The sequence below is a fragment of the Frankliniella occidentalis genome, unplaced genomic scaffold (assembly GCF_000697945.3).
Source record: "Frankliniella occidentalis isolate FOCC.00 unplaced genomic scaffold, Focc_3.1 Scaffold296, whole genome shotgun sequence".
NCBI classification, from domain to species: Eukaryota; Metazoa; Arthropoda; class Insecta; order Thysanoptera; family Thripidae; genus Frankliniella; species Frankliniella occidentalis.
In genome coordinates this window covers 416987-435360 of record NW_026267422.1, presented here as the reverse complement: position 1 = coordinate 435360, position 18374 = coordinate 416987, and the positions used below count along the sequence as shown (strand labels likewise).

General features: G+C 42.7%; 4 protein-coding genes across 9 annotated transcripts in view; 1 reads left to right on the top strand and 3 right to left on the bottom strand.

The window, feature by feature from the left end:
• Positions 1-206: 206 nt before the first annotated feature.
• LOC113202544 (uncharacterized) lies at positions 207-3670 on the bottom strand. Of its 2 annotated transcripts, none has more exons than XM_026416812.2 (8): positions 3503-3670; positions 2852-2997; positions 2576-2767; positions 2345-2496; positions 2086-2241; positions 1812-1973; positions 1516-1742; positions 207-1427 (listed from the first exon to the last, which is right to left on the bottom strand). In XM_026416812.2, the coding sequence occupies exons 2-8, from the start codon at positions 2970-2972 to the stop codon at positions 1355-1357; spliced, it is 1083 nt and encodes a 360-aa protein (XP_026272597.1). In that variant the 5' UTR covers positions 2973-2997; positions 3503-3670; the 3' UTR covers positions 207-1354. The 2 variants fall into 2 exon arrangements, with proteins under 2 accessions (XP_026272597.1, XP_026272598.1); XM_026416813.2 differs by lacking the exon at positions 3503-3670 and adding an exon at positions 3153-3362.
• Positions 3671-4069: 399 nt separating this feature from the next.
• On the bottom strand, positions 4070-6370 carry LOC113202484 (ERI1 exoribonuclease 2-like). The gene is made up of 7 exons (XM_026416732.2): positions 6117-6370; positions 5933-6012; positions 5639-5857; positions 5379-5531; positions 4936-5036; positions 4673-4855; positions 4070-4571 (listed from the first exon to the last, which is right to left on the bottom strand). Exons 1-7 carry the CDS (start codon positions 6140-6142, stop codon positions 4113-4115), a joined length of 1221 nt encoding a protein of 406 aa, XP_026272517.1. The 5' UTR covers positions 6143-6370; the 3' UTR covers positions 4070-4112.
• Positions 6361-10034, top strand: LOC113202485 (uncharacterized). Of its 2 annotated transcripts, none has more exons than XM_052273727.1 (6): positions 6361-6484; positions 6872-7172; positions 7373-7504; positions 8195-8434; positions 8523-8715; positions 8888-10034. In XM_052273727.1, the coding sequence occupies exons 1-6, from the start codon at positions 6390-6392 to the stop codon at positions 9127-9129; spliced, it is 1203 nt and encodes a 400-aa protein (XP_052129687.1). In that variant the 5' UTR covers positions 6361-6389; the 3' UTR covers positions 9130-10034. The 2 variants fall into 2 exon arrangements, with proteins under 2 accessions (XP_052129687.1, XP_026272518.1); XM_026416733.2 differs by having other exon boundaries at positions 6450-6633.
• LOC113202486 (potassium voltage-gated channel protein eag) overlaps positions 9375-18374 on the bottom strand; it is a 37017-nt gene continuing 28017 nt past the window's right edge. For 2 of the 4 annotated variants that reach the window (XM_052273722.1, XM_052273724.1), the window contains 9 exons: positions 17635-17889; positions 17346-17554; positions 16334-16586; positions 16056-16252; positions 15601-15756; positions 14620-14706; positions 14176-14384; positions 13737-13887; positions 9375-13645 (listed from right to left, as the gene is read on the bottom strand). In XM_052273722.1, the coding sequence (XP_052129682.1) occupies positions 12779-13645; positions 13737-13887; positions 14176-14384; positions 14620-14706; positions 15601-15756; positions 16056-16252; positions 16334-16586; positions 17346-17554; positions 17635-17889 (2384 nt within the window). In that variant the 3' untranslated portion in view covers positions 9375-12778. The remainder of the gene's footprint in view (positions 13646-13736; positions 13888-14175; positions 14385-14619; positions 14707-15600; positions 15757-16055; positions 16253-16333; positions 16587-17345; positions 17555-17634; positions 17890-18374) is intronic. The other 2 variants (XM_052273723.1, XM_052273726.1) reach the window with 1 other exon arrangement.

The window sequence follows — 18374 nt, the reverse complement described above, 5'->3', positions numbered from 1 at the left end:
GGGGGGGGCAACGCGCTGCCTCGCTCGCTCCGCTCCTGCCGCAGCGCCTGGCGGCCCCGCCGCCCCCACCACCGCAGGGGGCCCAACTGCACGAGGTGCGCCCGGTGAGTAGGCCACCCGTCCTGACCATCTCTCCTGTCACACAGCAGCAGCAGCTATCGACAACCGATAGTCGGATTGGACAAACGTCACTGAGCAAGGCAAAATGAAATTATGTTCAATAATTTATTGAAAATCTTTCAAAATTCTCCTATTTCATGCATTAAGGCACACTAATGTGCATTAATAACACACACTAAAGAACACATTACAATCACTACCTTAGCACACTATAAGCGTAGACACAGACTGCAGGACAAAGTTGGGACTTTAAATAAATCACTAGTCAATATTGAACTTAGAAGACAAATGGCAATGTTACACCAAGCTTATTACTAAATAGTCACTTTTGTTTCATAGTAATTCATTGTACTTTTCTCTCAGACAAGGAACCTGTCAACACACATGTTACATGTTCAGTGACAAGTAAGATTGCAGTCACTATTTACATTAACACAATCTAGCAACTTTTTGGTGAGCAAGAAGGATTGTTGGGTGATGTTAAACTTAAAATGTGCATTTTGAAGAGGATAAACCGAAATGCACAAGTTGACACCAACAAATAACACTGTCCATTACTAATCAAACCTTTAAAAATATCAATAAAAACTTTAGAAAAGGAGAATTTGTTCAGAATTCACATACTTTGGAAACATTAAAATTTAAAACATCAATTGACAAACTAAATTGACAACGGCAGGGCACAACCACATTAGATGCAACACTTCACCCACTGTTGCTCATTAATAGCATCCTAGGGTCAAAAGGCACATGGTCAATACATTATCACATCTTGAAACTTAGTCTTACATACAATGGTACAACAGGATAATAGAATTAAAGTGAAACCCCATATGAAAGTAAACACATCATACTGTATTTTTTAAAATCATTCAAAACATCTATTTGTGAAAAATTAGTCCTCCGAAATCTAGATAAAAATCATTAATCAACAAAGTTTTAGTCAAATCTGAAGATGTCAAGATAAACAATAATAAAACATAAGAATTGGCTGCTCCATTTATGTCAATTTTAAGTTAAGCTCGGCGCCATGGACCACAATACATGTTTTAATTATATAACTTCATTGAGAATGAACATGTGTCAAAAAGTATAACAACTTCATAAAACCTACCTACTTTCCTTACTTAATAGACCTAGTCTTTAATAGCTTGAAACAGCATTCGAGGCTGCTTCAAAAAATTACATTACAAAGTGTAATTTTTTTTCCCCTTTTTCTTACTTTTGATGTCCATTATGAGCACATGGACTCAAGTTGTTTCAAGCATGACTGAATGTCTTCACTGTCCACAACGAATCCCTCCAGTCTGCAAAAATATAATTAAGAAATCAATTGAGTCATACTTAATTGAGTGCAAAGAGCAATATTTGTGCCAAGGCTGGACAAAGTCTTACCTCTCCTTGAGTGTTTGGGCTTGATCTGGATTCCAAAGTCCTTTCTTAAGAGCTGTCATACACTGACTTGCAAGAGATTTAAAGCATTGCTTGCGAGCAGCATTGTGGGGTGGGTTATCCCACAGTGGTGTTGCTCGAACATAAGCCCAAGCCAGAATAACATAATCAATTACAGCATCCCAGTGCTGAGAGTCAAGCAGAGTCCTACCTTGTTCCAGTACACATTTCTGTAATAAAACAACAGAAATTGTAAAACATTTCTAAATCTGCTGACGTCAGCCAATACAAATACTAACCTTGAAGGCTGTCACATGAGTAGCTGCTCTGCTGTAAGCCGGTGAATCAGTCTTGGATGTCAATCTGGAATTTGGCAAGGACTTGAAAATATTTTTCTTCAGGTAGTTTAGTTGATCTTCCAGAGGTCTCAGGTCTGGTGCAGGTAAAGACCCTAAAATTTCCTGCATGATGTAGAGTTTCAAAGGGGTAAAAAATAATCAGTGAGATGGACTTGCACAGTTTGATAAATAAAGAACTTCACTAGCTTTCAGAGTGCCAAATCTGTTGACCTACGTTTTCCAAAGCAGGATGAATATCAACCAGATTTTTAATAACTTCAATAAGCTGCTCTTGGGACAAGCCCTTTAAACCCGCAAGCAGGGGGCCTGAATAGCTCCTTAAGCCAGTTCTCTCAATACGAGTCTTTTTGGCATTTGGTGAAGCAGCTGCCTATACACAAAAAGTGAAGGGCAAAGATTACATAAAACTACTTTAAAGATAGTAATTCACAGATAAATTAAAAAAAAAAAAAAAAACTTGCGGCACCACTTACCCTAGTATTTAACTTGACAGGTGAACAGATCATCTCTTTAGGGTCAGTGAGCATGAGCCTTTTCCTGGGAGTGCTTCGGCGAACAGGAGCGTTTTTGAGGGGACTGTTAGGGCCAGGGCCTTTCACTGGTGTGCAGTCACGTCTTGTTTGTCCTGGGAGAGGAGATTTGTTGGATAACTAACAAAGTGATAGTCACTGAAAGAAACACAATTGACAATAGCTATAACTCACCATCTTTTTTGGCATCAATGTCAGGGCTCCATGTTGCTGGGACACTACGCCTCCCACGCTGTTGGATTACTAACTCATCTGGAGATGGTGAAGGGCTTATGTAGGAAGATGGCAGGTTAAAATTGTTCATATTCACATTCCATAGGCCCCCATGAAAAAAGCGCGCATGTAGTGGTGTAGTTAACGGATCACCTAAAGCCAAATTAAAACATAATTAAAGTCAAAATATGATAATAAATTCTTCCAAAACAACCAAAGAATTGATATGATACAAACCAACAATAGTTGTCGCTTCATCAGTGACGGTGAGCATCCCAAGCCTAGCTGGGATTTCAGATAGAGCGCTTCTGGTATGCCGCCTTCCTGGATTGGGATTCTCATGAGGGGGAGTCTCCATGGTTTAAAGGACCAAACCTCCCGACCTATGACATGGGCATGAACACAAACAATACACATAAAGGGATAAATGTGAATACAAGAAAAATGAGCACAAAAGTAATTACATTACAACAACCATGCACACAAGAAAGAACGGTCAAATATTTAGAGTGAAAGTTCAACTGCCAAAGTGACGTACATAGAGTGACGCTCCCGAACCGAAACTGCAAGCTTAACGGCTTTAGAGGCGTCCTCAGTTTTCTTGAACTAATAAACGACGAGTAGCACTGATGCGAATAATTCTTACAAAAATTCCATCGCTAATCTAGGTAGAGCATACGCAAACGAAACCGAAATGCTTCCTGTTAAATTAACACGTAGGCGAGATGCAATGTAATCCTTTCCCGCCGAAAGAATGCATTTACGCCGGCTAACCTCACCCAACGATCAGATTTGGGCATCACGAGAATTACTCGTTTGGAAAGAAGCTCTTTTCTTAGAAATTAAATACAGAACCGGTCTGCAATTAAATGACATTAAAATACATACCATGAATGTCCAGCGACGGTCAAACGCCAAAGACACAGGTCTTGGGTTCGGATTGGAAGATGTGCTTTAAATCAACAGCTGGCTGTTGTGGAGCGGCGGTTGTTGCCAGAAAGCTTTGGCGGCAAAGGCGTGCTGACCGATTGGTTGCCTCTCTCCCCACTCTTTGTCTTTGTTTGGCTTCATATCTCTATCTCTCTTGCACTTATGGGTCAACATGTTGTCGTTTCCTTTCAGTAGGCCGTTCCTTTCTTAAAGGCCGAGGTTTCTGCGCGAAATTTAAACATGCATCGGCCGATTTCTTTGAAGTCGAAATCAAATAATAATTGATTCGTTAATAATTATGATTTCGTTATAACCACTTCATAGAGTGTGTTTTGGTTTCTGAGCTGAAAGGGGGCTTGAACGAAAGAGTTCAAGAAGGGGGTGTCCAAATTACACTATTCTGTGCAATACCCGTTCTAGCACCTCCTTTAGATGGGAGAGGAGGATGGAGGTAAAGAATGAGTAAAAATTACTGTTGTCAAGGTAGAAATTGTGGAGTATAATGATAGTAAATATAAACACAGATAGATCAATCTGACTTTATTTTTACATATTTTAATCCTTAAATTTAACACCACATGAAAAAATTGCAACCTTTAGAAAGCATGCCTAGAGATCTTCTTTGGTTTGGGCAAGTAAAGAAACTACGGCCTTGATTAGGTCCAGGTGAGTTGGCTACCTTACATGCAGCTCTCCGCCCACAACGACAGAGAGGTGGGGTGCGCTTGCAGCTTACTGGCTTATTAATACTCTGCCGCTTGGGAGTACAAACATTAGTTGCAGAAGCCAACTTAGTTACATTTTTTGGAGTATCAGACGTCATAACTTTCTTTGCAGCACATGAATCTTTTTCATCATTGTAAATACCCTCCACTGTGTTGCCTAATCTACATTTATTATTATTTCTTAAAGAGTTTGTAGCATGTAATCCACTTCTAAGTGTTCGGGTTTTCAAAGACTGAGGTTCTCTACTTAATGGGGTTGAGGTGTTTTTTAAATTTCCTAGAGGGCACCTCTTCAGATTTATCTGGGGAGAAATAATTGTTGTTGGTTTTATTTGAATATAGACATAGTGTAAAATTTATTATTAAGTCATAACACCAATTCTTGTTTTAGTTTTAGTCTTACCTGAGGGGATGAAATTTCTGAAGAGCTGGTAATTGAAAGCACATACCCATCTTTTATCATACGGGATACAAGTTTGGCAGTGTTTTGGGCATCAATTATACCAGAGTGCTCTCTGCCAGTAAATTGCACACCAACTTCTGCCAAAGCACCTTTAAGTCCTTGAGGTTTTCTTTGATAAAATTTCTACAGAGCCAAAATAGATTACATTAGTTTTGGACCGGGCTGTGCAAAAAAATCTTTGAGCACTGGATTCAAAATTTTACCCGATATGCTAGACGCAAATCAATCCATTGAGAGAGCACGTCAGGTTTGCGTATTTGTTTCCTTTTAGTTTCATTTTGAAGGCACATGGCAATATCCCAATCTATTCAAGGATATTAAAATTTAGATAGCATAAAAAGTAACTCACTCCACACTTCTAGCACATTCAAGATGGAACTCCAATGTAGAAATCTACGCTACCCATCATCTGTCACCCATCACCCATCACTTGCGATTTCATGTATTTACATCACAAAATACAATCATAAGGTGTATAGTTATATATATTGTTCACACACATTCTAAGTCTTAACCACAACCCGAGTTGTACGCGTAAATACATGATATCCCAAGTGATGGGTGACGTGTGATGGGTAGCGTAGATTACTCCAATGGCGTTCCACCCTTACTGAAACATAGAAGTGCAGTATTCTCAATGTCTCACCTGACCAAGTAACAAATGTGCATGTTTTAGTCTTATCAGATGGTTTGTGGAACGAAATATTTTTTTCTGTAGATATTTTGCTTATCCACCGATTAAAAAGCATCAAGCATGTACCAAGGGGTATACCAGCATTCACAACCTCTTGCTTTATACCTATTTTCATTTAGAAAATAAAAATAAAAAATGAAGCAAATAGACCACTGATGGAATATACTTTTTAAAGAAAACACTTCACACAAGAAATTTTCAGACTGACTAACCTGTTAATTTTACGCAAAACTCTGACAGAGTTGGATTCTCTACAGGCATTACATAATGATGAAACTGTTCTTCAATAATGCCCGTTTTGACATTAAGTAACACAGCAGGAAATTCAATGATTTCTGCTAGATTCTGCCACTTACTCTGATTATCTTTGTTGTCCCAACATGTTGATTCAAAATCAATTACTATCACATAGTCGAATATCTGATCGTTACCTGTTCAAATAGCAAATTGTTTAGGATGAAAGAAATTCTTTTAGATCTAGAAGATCATTTGAAAAATATACTAACCAGTTTGTAATGCCCCACATTTTGCAGATTTAATGGAATTTATTTGACCAACAATGAAAGTTTCAACTAGACCCAATTCTCTGTAAATGAATAATTAGTTAAATTCCAGAATCAATCAATTTTGCTGTAATCTTCTTAAAACAAAACCTACAGTCTTTGAACTGCAACTAGTTTCTACCTTTACCTTGCCAATTCAAATACCTCCTCCATTTCAGCATCACTTATAAAGTATTGAATGAAAGACAATTACAGTTTCATTGTTTTTCGAAATGGCATAATATTTTTTCAAATTTAAATTTCACTTGCAATAATTTGATTTGATTAACTGCCCCATACCCCATACTTTCGTTCTAGGTTATGTTTATGTTTTGGTTATCCGTATGACTTCGATAGGTCGACTTCTGTTGTTGAAAAGTAGCCTCGGTGTAAGGTCCTCAAGCTCCCACTGCCCTACCGAATGTTGGCCGCCGCCGCCGCCGCATTTCAATTTTATTTTGCGATTTCAATTCAAAATCAAAATTCTTTGGATTGTAAATACAGCAAAAATATAGTGTATGTTTATATTTTTATGCGAATGATATAGTTTCTCACTCCTTATTGCTACTGAGAGTGTTTTAGACCGGATTGAATGTGAATATTTTTCCCATCGAAAGGAGTAACATGGAACAAGACTCAAGTTCTTACCCACACAGCTTATCAAAGTATGAGCCAAATAGCTATTTGATACAAGAAGCAGTAGTTTTGATAATTCACCTGCTGTTAGTTCAACATTGGGCTAGCAGTTTGTGTTGTCACCTGTTTTTGAAAACTTAATTGCAATTAATTACAACTTAGTAGGCTACTTCCAGTCTTTAATTGCAATTAATTACAACGTAGTAGGCTACTTCCAGTCTTTAAGTCTGAAATTAAATATTCTAAATGTCATGTTCTCTTCTTCAGTTTGATTTATTTATTGGAGTCACTCTTGGCTGCCACTCAACAAGCCAAGGCTGGAGTCGAGTCCCATTTGCATGAAGCTCAAAGTCTCCTTGGTGGATGGGAGCTACCGAATAATGAAGTTATATCCACCTCACAATCATGTCTATGTGCAGAGACTCAAAAGCAACAGCTGGCAGCTTTCCTCGACAAGGTAGATAAAGCGGTGAAGTATTCACAAAGCATTCGGGAAGGTAGAAATGATGTGAAAAACCCATGGATGGAAGATACGGCTATTAATACTCGTGAGAAAGATGTGAAAAGGGTAAGTGCCTATATTTTATTTCCTGTTGCAGTGCAACTTCTTTGTTTTTTCCTGTGGTTTTTCTTGCTCTTTCTTGTTTGTTGTGTTTTGGACGCTATGATAATACTTGGGGTGGATCAAAATCTGGAACCTATAACAAAGAACAAACTGATGCTTATAACTTTTTTACTTGTAATCACAATCACTTGGATTTCTTACAGATAAACTCATCAAGAGAGACTCCACCTCAAAAAAGTGGAATGGGACACATTAAAGAAAGGTTTCTCAAAGGGAGATTAGCCAATGGTCCATCAAAAAGGCCCAGCTTTAATAATTTAGGCAGTGAAAGTAGGGTATGTGATTATTAATGTTCAGTTTTACTCTTCATTGATTCCAGTCTTATATAGTTACCTCTATGGATAATAATGATGTCCTTTTTTACTCGTTCTTTACCACCAACTTCGGCTACCTTGTTTTAGGATGAACAACTATTGTTCTTGGTGTGATGTGCTGTGTTGTAACACTCCTTCAATTCAGAATATAGTACAACAACAACAAACTTGTCTATTGTTCACCTTAAAATGCAATATTAGGACAAAAATGGAACTGTTTTTCAGTTATGTAGGTAAAATTAAGAAAATCCTTAACAAAATTCTGCTTGCTTTCATTTTGAGTTCTTAACCCTGCATGAAAGAAATATAGTAATAGAAATAGAGAATGAGTAGAACTGTGTTTCTTACCTTATTTCAAACACAGTCTTCTCACAAATCGTGCCTACTAATTTTGTTGTCTTTGTGTAAGAATTATTTTGAAAACACTAAACAATTTTTTTAATTTTTTTTTTTTATCTAAGTCACCTGTGCTTTGGTCAATTGTATTTGTTGTTTTCCAATAACTCCTTCTAGTAGTTCTATTTCTGAGATGAAAACAGTTACATTCAGTTCCACAAATTTTCATTAAGCTGGTGATGAAGAACGAGCATACTCTTAAGCTCAAAACTAATTTTGTGTTTCATATCTCCCTTTTTTTGTTTTTTATTGCAGACAAGTGTTGAAAATGAACATAGTCCTCATTGTCCACTGCATAGTGGCAGCCTTCCTGAATTTTCCCCAAAATCAAAGAACATCAACACTGTTGGTCTTGCAGAGGCTCTTGATGTAAAAGGTATTCCCCCAGAATTAGTAACTGTTCTTAAATCAGTTCACCAATACATCAACAGACTGCGAACAACAACACTCAAAAATCGGTCAGAGTCTTCTTTTTTGAGACATCTTAATGCTGTGGTAATTATCTAATCTCTCATTAATACAGAATCTTATTTAATTTTTGTAAGTTTCTCTTTTATTAAGTAAAGTTTTTCCCTGTTCATAGAATGAGAAAAGATGGGAAAAGTTCCCATGCAATGGGCTCATCAGTGGTCTCCAAGCTGTAACGTCCAAGGGATGCCACAGAAGGTTGCCTATGTTTGAGGAGGACCAAGATACATCACAAAGTTCTTCCAAGCTAGAAAACAGTCTTCCATACCTTGGAATCTGGAACCGTGCAGTCTGTAATATGTTGTCAGGTAAGGACCATCCATGCATATATTTGAAAGGGTCTGGTAGAGAGAAAAGAGAAGAATATTTTGGTCAATTTTTAAATCACACAACCTTTTTTTTCTCCCTTAAAGCAGAAATTATATGCCATAAGTTGCCTACTTTGTACTTACTCACAATTTTCCTTCTTTTTCTTTCAAGTCAGTGCACTCTGTGTGCAGTACCAGAATGAAGACATTTGGAATTTACTACAATCTAGAATGCAACTGCTTCAATTATCTCAAGCAGAATGGCAAGTCTGTAACATTTTGAATTTTAATCCTTTGCTTAGCAATCCAGAATTGGATTATCAAGCTGCACCTTTGTTTTTAAAGGCTGCAACAGCTTTGTGTCGTCTTACCTCTCTTAACTTGCCAGTTTTGGTGAAAACATATCATAGCTAGTGATTATAATGACATGTTTTGTGTCTCCCCTGTTCTTCAGAGTGCATAACCTGTGATTGTTATCAATATTATAGTCAATTTATTTTTTAAAGTGTGTTTTTTCTTTATGTGAGAGTATATGTTGGTGTTAAACATTTAGCAGTTTTCATGACTCCTTGTTTTGTGTGAAATGAAGTTTTTATTTAATACGTAAGTAAAACCGTTTTGTCAAATTCAGATAAAAGGTATTTAATCATTCCATTGAGAGCTTTTATCACATGTTTATTTTCAAAAAAACAGTATGGTTTATACTCTGTTAGTTGAATTATGTTTCCTGTCGGAAAAACAAAAACAAACAAACAAACAGCTCATCTTCATTCTGTGCAAGTTTTTACAGGGGGAAGGTTATTTTCAAGATTAGTAATAGGCGGTTTTCTCTGCCATTTATCTTAATTTACTGCATTTCCAGTTTTATGTTTAAATTTTTGGAAGAGCTTTCTGAATTACTTAATTTGAAGAAATGCTTGATCTCCAAAACAGCGGTTAGGAAACAACTGTCATTATTATTTTCTCTTCTGTTGAGCATTACCAGTTTCCTAACAAATTTCTTATTGAACTTGATCTCACCTATAACTAACCTCTCACCTATAACTTTAAAAATTATTGCTCTTTTAGGAAATTCAAATGTAACCTTTATTCAGATCCATCTGCGTAAATCAGCAGGTCTTGGCAGTTGTAATGCTGTTGTTTTAATATTTTTTAAATTATTATTTTTAAATTCCGTAATGAAGAAATATGACAAGACAATGAAAATTATGTCAGTGGAGTGACTTGTTAGAACTCTCATCATTTTGTTTCTTCTTAGCTGTTGATGCTATCACCCTTTAAAATTGAAAGCAAGAAAATAAAAAGAATACAACATATCACATGATAGAACTTAATCCAAAAGAAACCTCAGCAAGATGCACAACTCATAAAAACATCAAGGAATAAGAGTAGCTTGCTTATCTTAGAATGCAACATTGAGCACTTGAATTGAGCTAATAGACCACGTAGACAAACAGTTGTAAACCCTACCAAAAATTCTTAACAGGATCTTCTTTAATGAGGCTCAGTACCAACATCTAGGTATTTCTACCCTGGCAGGGAAAGAAAACCTACAGATCTTAATTATCACCTCGTGTGACAAGAACCATAACTGTTCACCATCATGTCAATTGTTTTGTTTGCAGTGTATGGTGCTTGCAAGGGCATGTATTTCTTCTAGGCACTGGACTGAAAACTTACACAGCAAGTCAAGTTATATCACTATGAAATTTTTATAAAGTAGGAGGTTACCTGTCTCCTGAAAGTGCCAGACTAAAACTTTTTAGCAGTGGTTTAACCAAACACAAAATCTAAAGCTGGCTCAGTGGCTCAGGTGCATTTGCCTATAAATTAAGAGCTTGTGTGTTTCCACATATTCAAGTTTTGCTTTCCCCCCCTTCCTTAGAAAGAATTGTCTTTGATCATATCAACTATCAAGTATATGAGAATCAAATTTCATTCATACCTATGAAAAAAAGCAGCCTTATTTCTCAATTGTTTAAAACCAAAATTTGAAGTAAGCAGCATTAGTGAATCACTTGACTGTTCTTGTTTGTGTGGAGCGAGCCTCATTTATTAATTGCTGGATTGCCAAAGGTCTTATTAATCTGTAAACTACAATAAGTACAATTGACACATGAACCAAAAAGTTAACAAGGATATTTGTTCAAAATTTCAATTCCACCTATTCTTTGGAGTGGACATCAAAGTTTCAAATACTGATCACATAAAAGTTTGTAAAAGCAAGGCAGCAAAACAAAATTTAATCTTCTTTTCTGAGAATTGTCATAATAATAATTCAAGGACACTTCAACAGTTTTATTACTTTTCATTAGAAAATGCACCATTTCATGATTGGTGGTACATGCTAAATCTTTACTTAGTGTTTTATCAGATCAGCCAAAATCCTGAAACCAATAGTGGAATGGCCATATTGCTTGAGTTTCACCCTTAATACAAAAGGAACTTGTAAGGGCAAAAATTATAAGTAATTTCTGTTTGAGTAAATTTCAATTTAGTTGGTCCCTGATATATGGAATATTTTGGCCATGTCCTGAAACTATTTTTGTTTGCAATCATTCCAAAACTTTTGGACGCTTTTAATGCAATCGTATTATAACATTCATTTTTACAAAATTTAGTTAAATGTCCGACAGATATTTGATGTAAGGTAGGAGAAACCCCTTTATCCTTGGCTAACCTGAGTAACTAGCATGATTGGCAGAAATAAGCAACCAGTACCTCAGAATACATTCTTTGAGAACAAAGAAAATAAGTAATATTGTAGCAAGAAGAAGAAGAACTGATGCTGGTTGTATAATAAAACTTTGAATCCTGCTGCGCAATATATCCTTACCAAACCAGTGGTGTTAGAAATCAACTAAACAATCACATGTTAAAAAAATAGAAAACTACAGTTTGCTGTTCATTTAAATTTTAACCCCTGTTCTACAGACTTAGTATCTTCTGAGATAACTGAATCAGCCTTCTTGTCTGCACATGAAAAAGCTGCATTTACAGTATTAGTTTCAAAGCAGAAAGCCAAGCTTCACTTCAGAGAAAAGGGATAGAAGAATTAGCATGGATGGTCCGATATGTGAGATGAACTACAGACAGAAGGACAGATTTTGTGCAGGAAAGATGTATGATGTTTAGTATTCCAAAGTGCATTTAATCATTTTTACTAACTAAAGCTATGCAGCTAGGAAGTTCTCAACAATTCTTATTGCCAAAGCAATTTATGAAACGAATGTTTTCCTTTACGAAAGTCTAGAGCGATTAGTTCTTAAATTTGTCAGAAACAGTACTGCTTTCCTGTCATCCATACCTTGATGTTCCCTGAGCCATACCCTGCTCTTTTGACTATTAAAGTTAAATTTTCTGGAAACTTCACTAACCATTTCTGTGTTTACAAAATATATCAAATATTCATATTACCACATTATTTTTGTAACAAGTCAAGAGGTGTGGGTTTTACATAAATGCAGTAATGAATGTCATATTACAGTGAAAAATTCATTCAAGCCTCAGAAAACTTAAAGAATTTTTAACTTAAATGTAAACAATCCACTCCCTCACCAAGAGAGATATGAACCTTTTCATTCAACAATTTTTGATCTTGGAGTTTTTTAGCTGCTATAATACCAATTGTTGTTGGAGTGTCTGCACACATGACTATGTATGTACTCCTCCATAAAAGCATGACTCGTTTGACTTTCTAGTCCTTTTTATTGAAGTATCTTGAAGGTGAAAATTAACAACTAGCAACAACAATTTTTGGACCAGACTAATTGACATGTATCTAAAAAATATTTCATGTCCCATTTCCTAAAAAATATTATCTTTCAAAAGAGCACCTTTGCTTATGCACGGATGTATGAAACAATGGATGATGATCATTTTTGTTTGACATCTCCTGGTCCAGAAGGCTTCGCAATTTTTAGCGACAGACTTGAATCACTTGTAAGGAAATGAGTACAAAATGTTCAAATGCGTAAAAAAAGATTTTTTTTCCTCATCACTCAAGTTTGCCCTAATTAAAGCGTCCACACACAGCCTGCTACACACGCCGCAGCTGCCGCCGCTATAGGAACTCCCTCGGCCTCCTGCTCCCAGGCCTCTTGCCCTCATCGTCTGGGGGTGTCCCCGGGGTGCTGCTCGCGCTCGCGCTGCCCGCACTCGTCGTGCCCCCCGCTGCCCCCGCCCCGGGCTCGTCGGGAGTCCGCGCCTCGGTGGGCGTGTGCCGGGGCGGGGGAGGCGGTGGTGGGGCCGCGGCTGATCCCGGAGGAGGGCCGGGGATGGCGGGAGCCGCAGCTTTAGTCCGAGATTTACTCCGTCGCTTCTTGAGGATCACACTGCCCGGCGTGGGTGCCGTGAGGCTGAGCGGAGCACTGTCACTACCGGACGGACCAGCGGACGGACCTGCGCCCGGGGTCCCGGGCATGGAGGAGGCCTCGGTCGCACTGGCCTCCACGATAAGGGGCACCGGTAGCATCAGCGTCAGCGCCTGGGGGGTTGTGGCACGGGGGTGGGCGTCTGGCGCAGGGGCGGGGGTGGAGACAGGCGTGGGGGCCGGCGCGGGGGCGTGCGCCACCACCACGTTCTGCAGCTTAGAGGCAATGTCCGCGAGAATGTCCTCCATGCGCGACACCTTCTGATTGAGGCGCTGCACTTCCAGTTTAACGTCTACCTTGAAGTCCATGATGTTCCCTATCAACTCCTTGTACTGCACGCCCGAGATGGGTGAGGGGCCCTGCGCCAGACCCTGCGCCAACGCCTGGGCCGGCGCCCCCGCCTGGCCTCGCTGCAGGTCCCGCTCCTCCAGTTCAACCATCTCCTCGATGGTCTCTTGGCGAGTGATGGCGGGCAGCATCGCGACGGGGGGTCCCGGCCCCGTCCCGGCCCCCGGCCCCGAGCTTGGCGCCGCCACCTTCTGCAGCTTGGGGAACACCTTTAGACAAAGAGAGTGTGCGCAATGCGCATCAGGCGCCGTCAACCCAGCGTCCACAGTCGTAAGCCACGCATGTTTGCGGTATAATGACCTTGTTCCCGGAACCGGAGGCCGACGGCCCCGACGGCCCGCCGCCGCTGGACCCGGAGCCCGAACCACCGCCGGAGGAGCTCGAGCGCGCCGCCGCGCTCAGCGCTCCGGCCAGCCCGGAGGCAGACACTGCGCCCGCACCCGCACCGCCGCTGCAAAAGAACGAGCAGTTCAGGATCCTCATCCTCGTCAAGCGATGGGGCAGCCAATACAGAAGGGTGCCTCATTGGTTCATCCGCGCCGTTCTTTCTTCTGGTTAAACTGTACCGTGCGTGCGGGCTTGCCTATCGCGGCTCACCGAGGCGCTTACGGCCCCGCGTGCGATTATGCAACCCGCCCGAACGCCCGCTCCCAGTACAGTATAACAACTACAGGAAAGAACGACGCCCATACCGATGGGCCACCCTGTACTGAGTGGACGCGTCGCTAGCTTCGCTCACCTTGCCGACTCGCTGCCGGAGTCCAACGAGCTGGAGCCCAGCAGGCGGCCCCACTTGGAGGCGCGCGCGGGGCCGGGCCGCGCTGGCCGGGCCGCCACCACCGCCAGGGACGAGCCGCCGCCGGCGTCGCCGCCTCCCGCCGAGCCGCCCCCGCTCTCCGGCTCAGAGCTGTCCCTCTCTACGACGCTAGATAGCTGCTTCGTCAGCACCTGGAACAGGGATCGGTCGTTGGCGGGTCAAAACGGATGGACCAGGAGGAGGGCGCCGTTGGCACCGGCACGGGCAGACCAGGTCAGCCGGTGGCCCTGGAGCCGCCGGCCTGCGTCCGAAAACGGAATATCCGATGCTGCGCCCAACGCCGCGGCCCTGGGACTCTCGCATCTTTATCGCCCTTGTTCCGTCTTCGCACCGCTTTCGCACGCCCTCTCCCCTCTCTCCACTCACCGGCTTCACTCTCTCTCCCTCGCCGCCGCTTCCGCCGCCGCCGTCGCTGAGGGAGTCACCCCCTCTCTCCACATCTTGGCTGGGGGACTGTCGGAGAAAGGAAAAATGAGAATGAGGGGGTAAAAATGTTGGGCACGCAGAAAAATGGTAGGGTGCATTCGGGGAGGGGGAGGGGACGAGCTCGGCCTATGACGGTAGGTACGGTGAGGGTGGCGGTGAATGTCGTCTCTCTACTTAGGTACGTCGCAGGCACGCACACACATGCACACATACTCAGAAAGTCATTTCCTTGATTTGAAACTAAACGCGTTCTGGGTCAAGAGAACGTTTTGCAATTGAAATGGGAAGATTTTTCTTCAGGCAGTATAGATGTCTTTAATCTATAGATAAGCACCACAATGCTATTAGTCCCCGTTACGAACCCAGCATGTTCAGCCTCTTAAAAGATCTCCTAGCGCCTGCTAGGTAGGTAACACCTTGCCTGCACTGCATGCGGGAACTGCGGGATGGCCTGCCCGGAGTCTCGCAGGGGCACCGAGCTCCCGTAATTTGCCGAATGAATCTGAGCGAAACGGGCGTACTTTCTGGAAGTCACCGAAGATTACGCGAGGGAAAGTTGGGTGCGGGAATGTTATCTTGCCCGAATGGGGCGTCGCGTGCTCTGGCCTTCCGTCACTTTCGACGGGTTGGCCTACCCATCGCCTCGAAGGCATTCTGCCTATCGTGATGCGCCGCATCGGGATCATCTAGAAAGTACGTCCGTCATTCTCCGTCACGGAATGGTCGAGCTCAGTTAATGCTAGCTCTTAGCGCCTGATGGGTAGGCAACATCTAGCCTGCAAGGCATGCGTGTAGTGCGGGCTGGCCTAACCCGAGTATCGCAGGCGCCGAGCTGGGTCGTATTAATTCAGAAAGAAATTAAATCGTGAAATGCTTAGGGGGTCACACCTACAGGGTGGGGGAAGGAGGAGGGGCACTGACCGGCGCTGTCTGCTGGTGTGAGGCCCTGTCCCTCCGGAACTTGGAGAAGATCTTGCGGACAAGGTGGTCCTGGTTCTGGTCCAGCTGCGGCTCGTTCTTTCGCCTCTCCGCCAGCTCCTTCTCCCGCCGGACGTCCGCCACCTTGCGGAAAATAAGCTGCCGGCAGAGCCAAACCGTCGACAGGTTATATTACAGCAAAAATAAAATAAACAAAAAAAAGAAGGGAAACTCAAAAGAAAATGACTTTTGCTTTGTTTAAATATTTAAAAAGTCGGAAAACCGGAAAAAATTGCAGATGAAAGCGACAGAAAAAACACAGGAAAACAAACGCAAAAAATAAAATAAGTCATTTGTGTTTCCCTTTTACCTGATTTTTCACGGGGAAAAATGCAGGAAAAAAACTTTAATAACGGAAAATTGAAGTCTCTAATTTGGTTCTTGACCTCAACACTCACCCGGTGCCGAAGGTTGTACGTGAGCACCAAGTTCCTGGCGAATGAGTTAGCGAAGGCCTGGTAGAAGTCCAGCACCTCCAGTAGCTTGTCGCGCTTGATGGTGTGCAGGTCGCAGTAGGTGAGCGCGCGGACGTTGGCCGCTGACTGGCCCACGGCGGAGTCCTTCCAGAAGGAGTCGCCGAACACGTCGCCTTTGCCTGCAGAGTGGACGTGGTGAGTGTGGGGGCGGGGAGGATGGCGTCGGGGACGGGACGTCGGCGACAGCCCCCGACACTCACCCAGGATGGCGACCACCTCGTCGTCCTGGATGACCTCCAGCGACCCGGTGACGATAAAGCAGAGCGAGTCGATGGACTCGCCCGTGTGGTAGAGGAGGTCGCCCGGCGCCGAGTGCGACATGGTGAAGTGCATGGCCAGCGCGCGCAGGCAGCCGTCGCTCGCCAGGCGGAAGGCGGGGTGTTCGTTGAACACCTTGCGGTTGAGGTGCACGCAAATGTCGGCCTTCATGTCCTTGGGACAGTAGTTGAGGACCTGAGGGAGGCGGACAAGGCACAGGGGTACAGTAATGCATTGCGACACGGTCCTGCGCCTCGCCTGTCACGGGGCGGGCCGCTCTGCGAGCGAGAGGAAGAGAGAAAGAGGAAGAGATCTCTGTTCTACACAGCAGTGAATATGGAACAGAACTGGTGAGCCCTGCCCTCCTCCGCGGGTGCGCTACAGAGCGTGAGTGGACTAAAAACATTCTACCACGCGAGCTCTGCTCCGAGCCGCCACCAATAGGCTGCAGTTATAATTTAAGTACACTGTTAATGTCAACCTCTATAGTCAGTGCCGGTAAGCATTGTGAAGAAAATAACACCTCATAGAAATACAGATGAGTTAATGTACAACATTGTCGTGACTAAGAATATTCAAAAGTTCTACGAAACCAAGATATAGGCTGTATAGAAGTAGGCCCGTGTAAAAGTTATACAAAACAAATAGGAAAACAAAGAGACTCGGGTTTGAAAAGTCACAAACAATAATAGTAATAATTTTTGTTATCCGCCTAGGAAAGCGTCAGCGGAACCCGAGTCACCGCAGAGAGCTCGAGCTCCCTGCGACGAAAGCGATACTAAGCGACCAAGTAGTAGTTCTAGGGCGTAAGGGCGTTGCCCGCCGGCAGAAAGGCAACTTACACACCCGGCGCAAGTAATGAATAGTTCACAAAGAAAGAGAAAAGAGAGGAAAACAAGAGAGATTTGAGATTTCGAGGGAGAAAATGTTATTTTCTTCAGTTTGGCTCCTGACCTGGTTTACCTTATCCGTGTCCAACCCCTTGGTCATGGCCCATGTGGACACCACGTAGTCCATGACCCTTTCCGACAATCCCTTGGGCACTTCGTGTAGCTTCATGAACTCGCGCACGTTGTTGAGCATGTCGTGGTACTTGGCCGTGGCCGACGTCATCTGCTGGATAATGGTCGTCACGTGACCGAAGATGGTAGCGTACAGGAGTGCTGCCAACATGACAAACCAAGAAAAAAATTAATATCACACCACAATGAAAGACCCCCTGAGATTTGATCCTTTAGCTCACCGGCGATGATCATCATGCAGATGGTGAAGATCTTCTCGTTGTCCGTTTCGGCCGCCACGTTGCCGAAGCCCACGCTCGTCATGCACGTCATGGTGAAGTAGAGCGCGGTGACGTACATGGTCTTCCTGCTGGGCCCGTTGGTGAGCTCGGGCATGTTGGTCTCGTTGTTCCACGCGTAGAGGTAGGGCGACTGCGTCACGTTGGCCAGCTTCCACAGCCACGAGTACTGGATGCCGTTGTCCGCGTCCGACCGGCCTGCAACAGGAGCGGAGCCAGGGTCAGCACACATTTTTTTAAAGCTAAATTAGCTAATGCATTTGATAATTTGACCTTAGATAAGAATATTAGCTTGCCCAGCTGACTATCAGCTAAGAGAGCCAAAACAAATTAGCCATAACAGATGTCTAGAAAAAAAAAGCTGTGAGGTTGTGAAGGATAAAGTCTTGTCTCTCTTAGACAATAATTAGCTAAGCAAGTTGATATTCTGAGCTGAGGCAAAACTAGCAAATGTGTAAGCCACTTTTAACTCCCCGAGGCTTACGCGCCCCCTTCCCCCATTCATTATCCCCCTCGCAAGTGGAAGTTTCAACCGCAGACCGCAGTGCGAGGCGGAGGATGATTATTTCGCATCGTCAGAAAAGCTTTTTACTCTCTCTTTAAACCATGTCTCTTTTTCAACGAGTTTTCAGTGTGTGTTTTTTCTCTCCTCTTTGCTTTCGAATGGCACTGCGCGCGCGCGT

Excerpts from the sequence above, each read along its gene's own strand:
- LOC113202544 (XM_026416812.2), bottom strand. The coding sequence starts at position 2,972 with ATGGAGACTCCCCCTCATGAGAATCCCAATCCAGGAAGGCGGCATACC. Across the intron at positions 2,497-2,575 it reads CATTGATGCCAAAAAAGATG|GACAAACAAGACGTGACTGC; the intron begins GTGAGTTATAGC and ends CTCCTCTCCCAG. Across the intron at positions 1,974-2,085 it reads TTCATCCTGCTTTGGAAAAC|GAAATTTTAGGGTCTTTACC; the intron begins GTAGGTCAACAG and ends TACATCATGCAG.
- LOC113202485 (XM_052273727.1), top strand. The coding sequence starts at position 6,390 with ATGTTGGCCGCCGCCGCCGCCGCATTTCAATTTTATTTTGCGATTTCA. Across the intron at positions 7,505-8,194 it reads ATTTAGGCAGTGAAAGTAGG|ACAAGTGTTGAAAATGAACA; the intron begins GTATGTGATTAT and ends TTTTTATTGCAG. Across the intron at positions 8,716-8,887 it reads AGTCTGTAATATGTTGTCAG|TCAGTGCACTCTGTGTGCAG; the intron begins GTAAGGACCATC and ends TTTTCTTTCAAG.
- LOC113202484 (XM_026416732.2), bottom strand. The coding sequence starts at position 6,142 with ATGGAGGAGGTATTTGAATTGGCAAG. Across the intron at positions 5,037-5,378 it reads CACATTTGTTACTTGGTCAG|ATTGGGATATTGCCATGTGC; the intron begins GTGAGACATTGA and ends ATCCTTGAATAG. Across the intron at positions 4,856-4,935 it reads ATTTGCGTCTAGCATATCGG|AAATTTTATCAAAGAAAACC; the intron begins GTAAAATTTTGA and ends TTGGCTCTGTAG.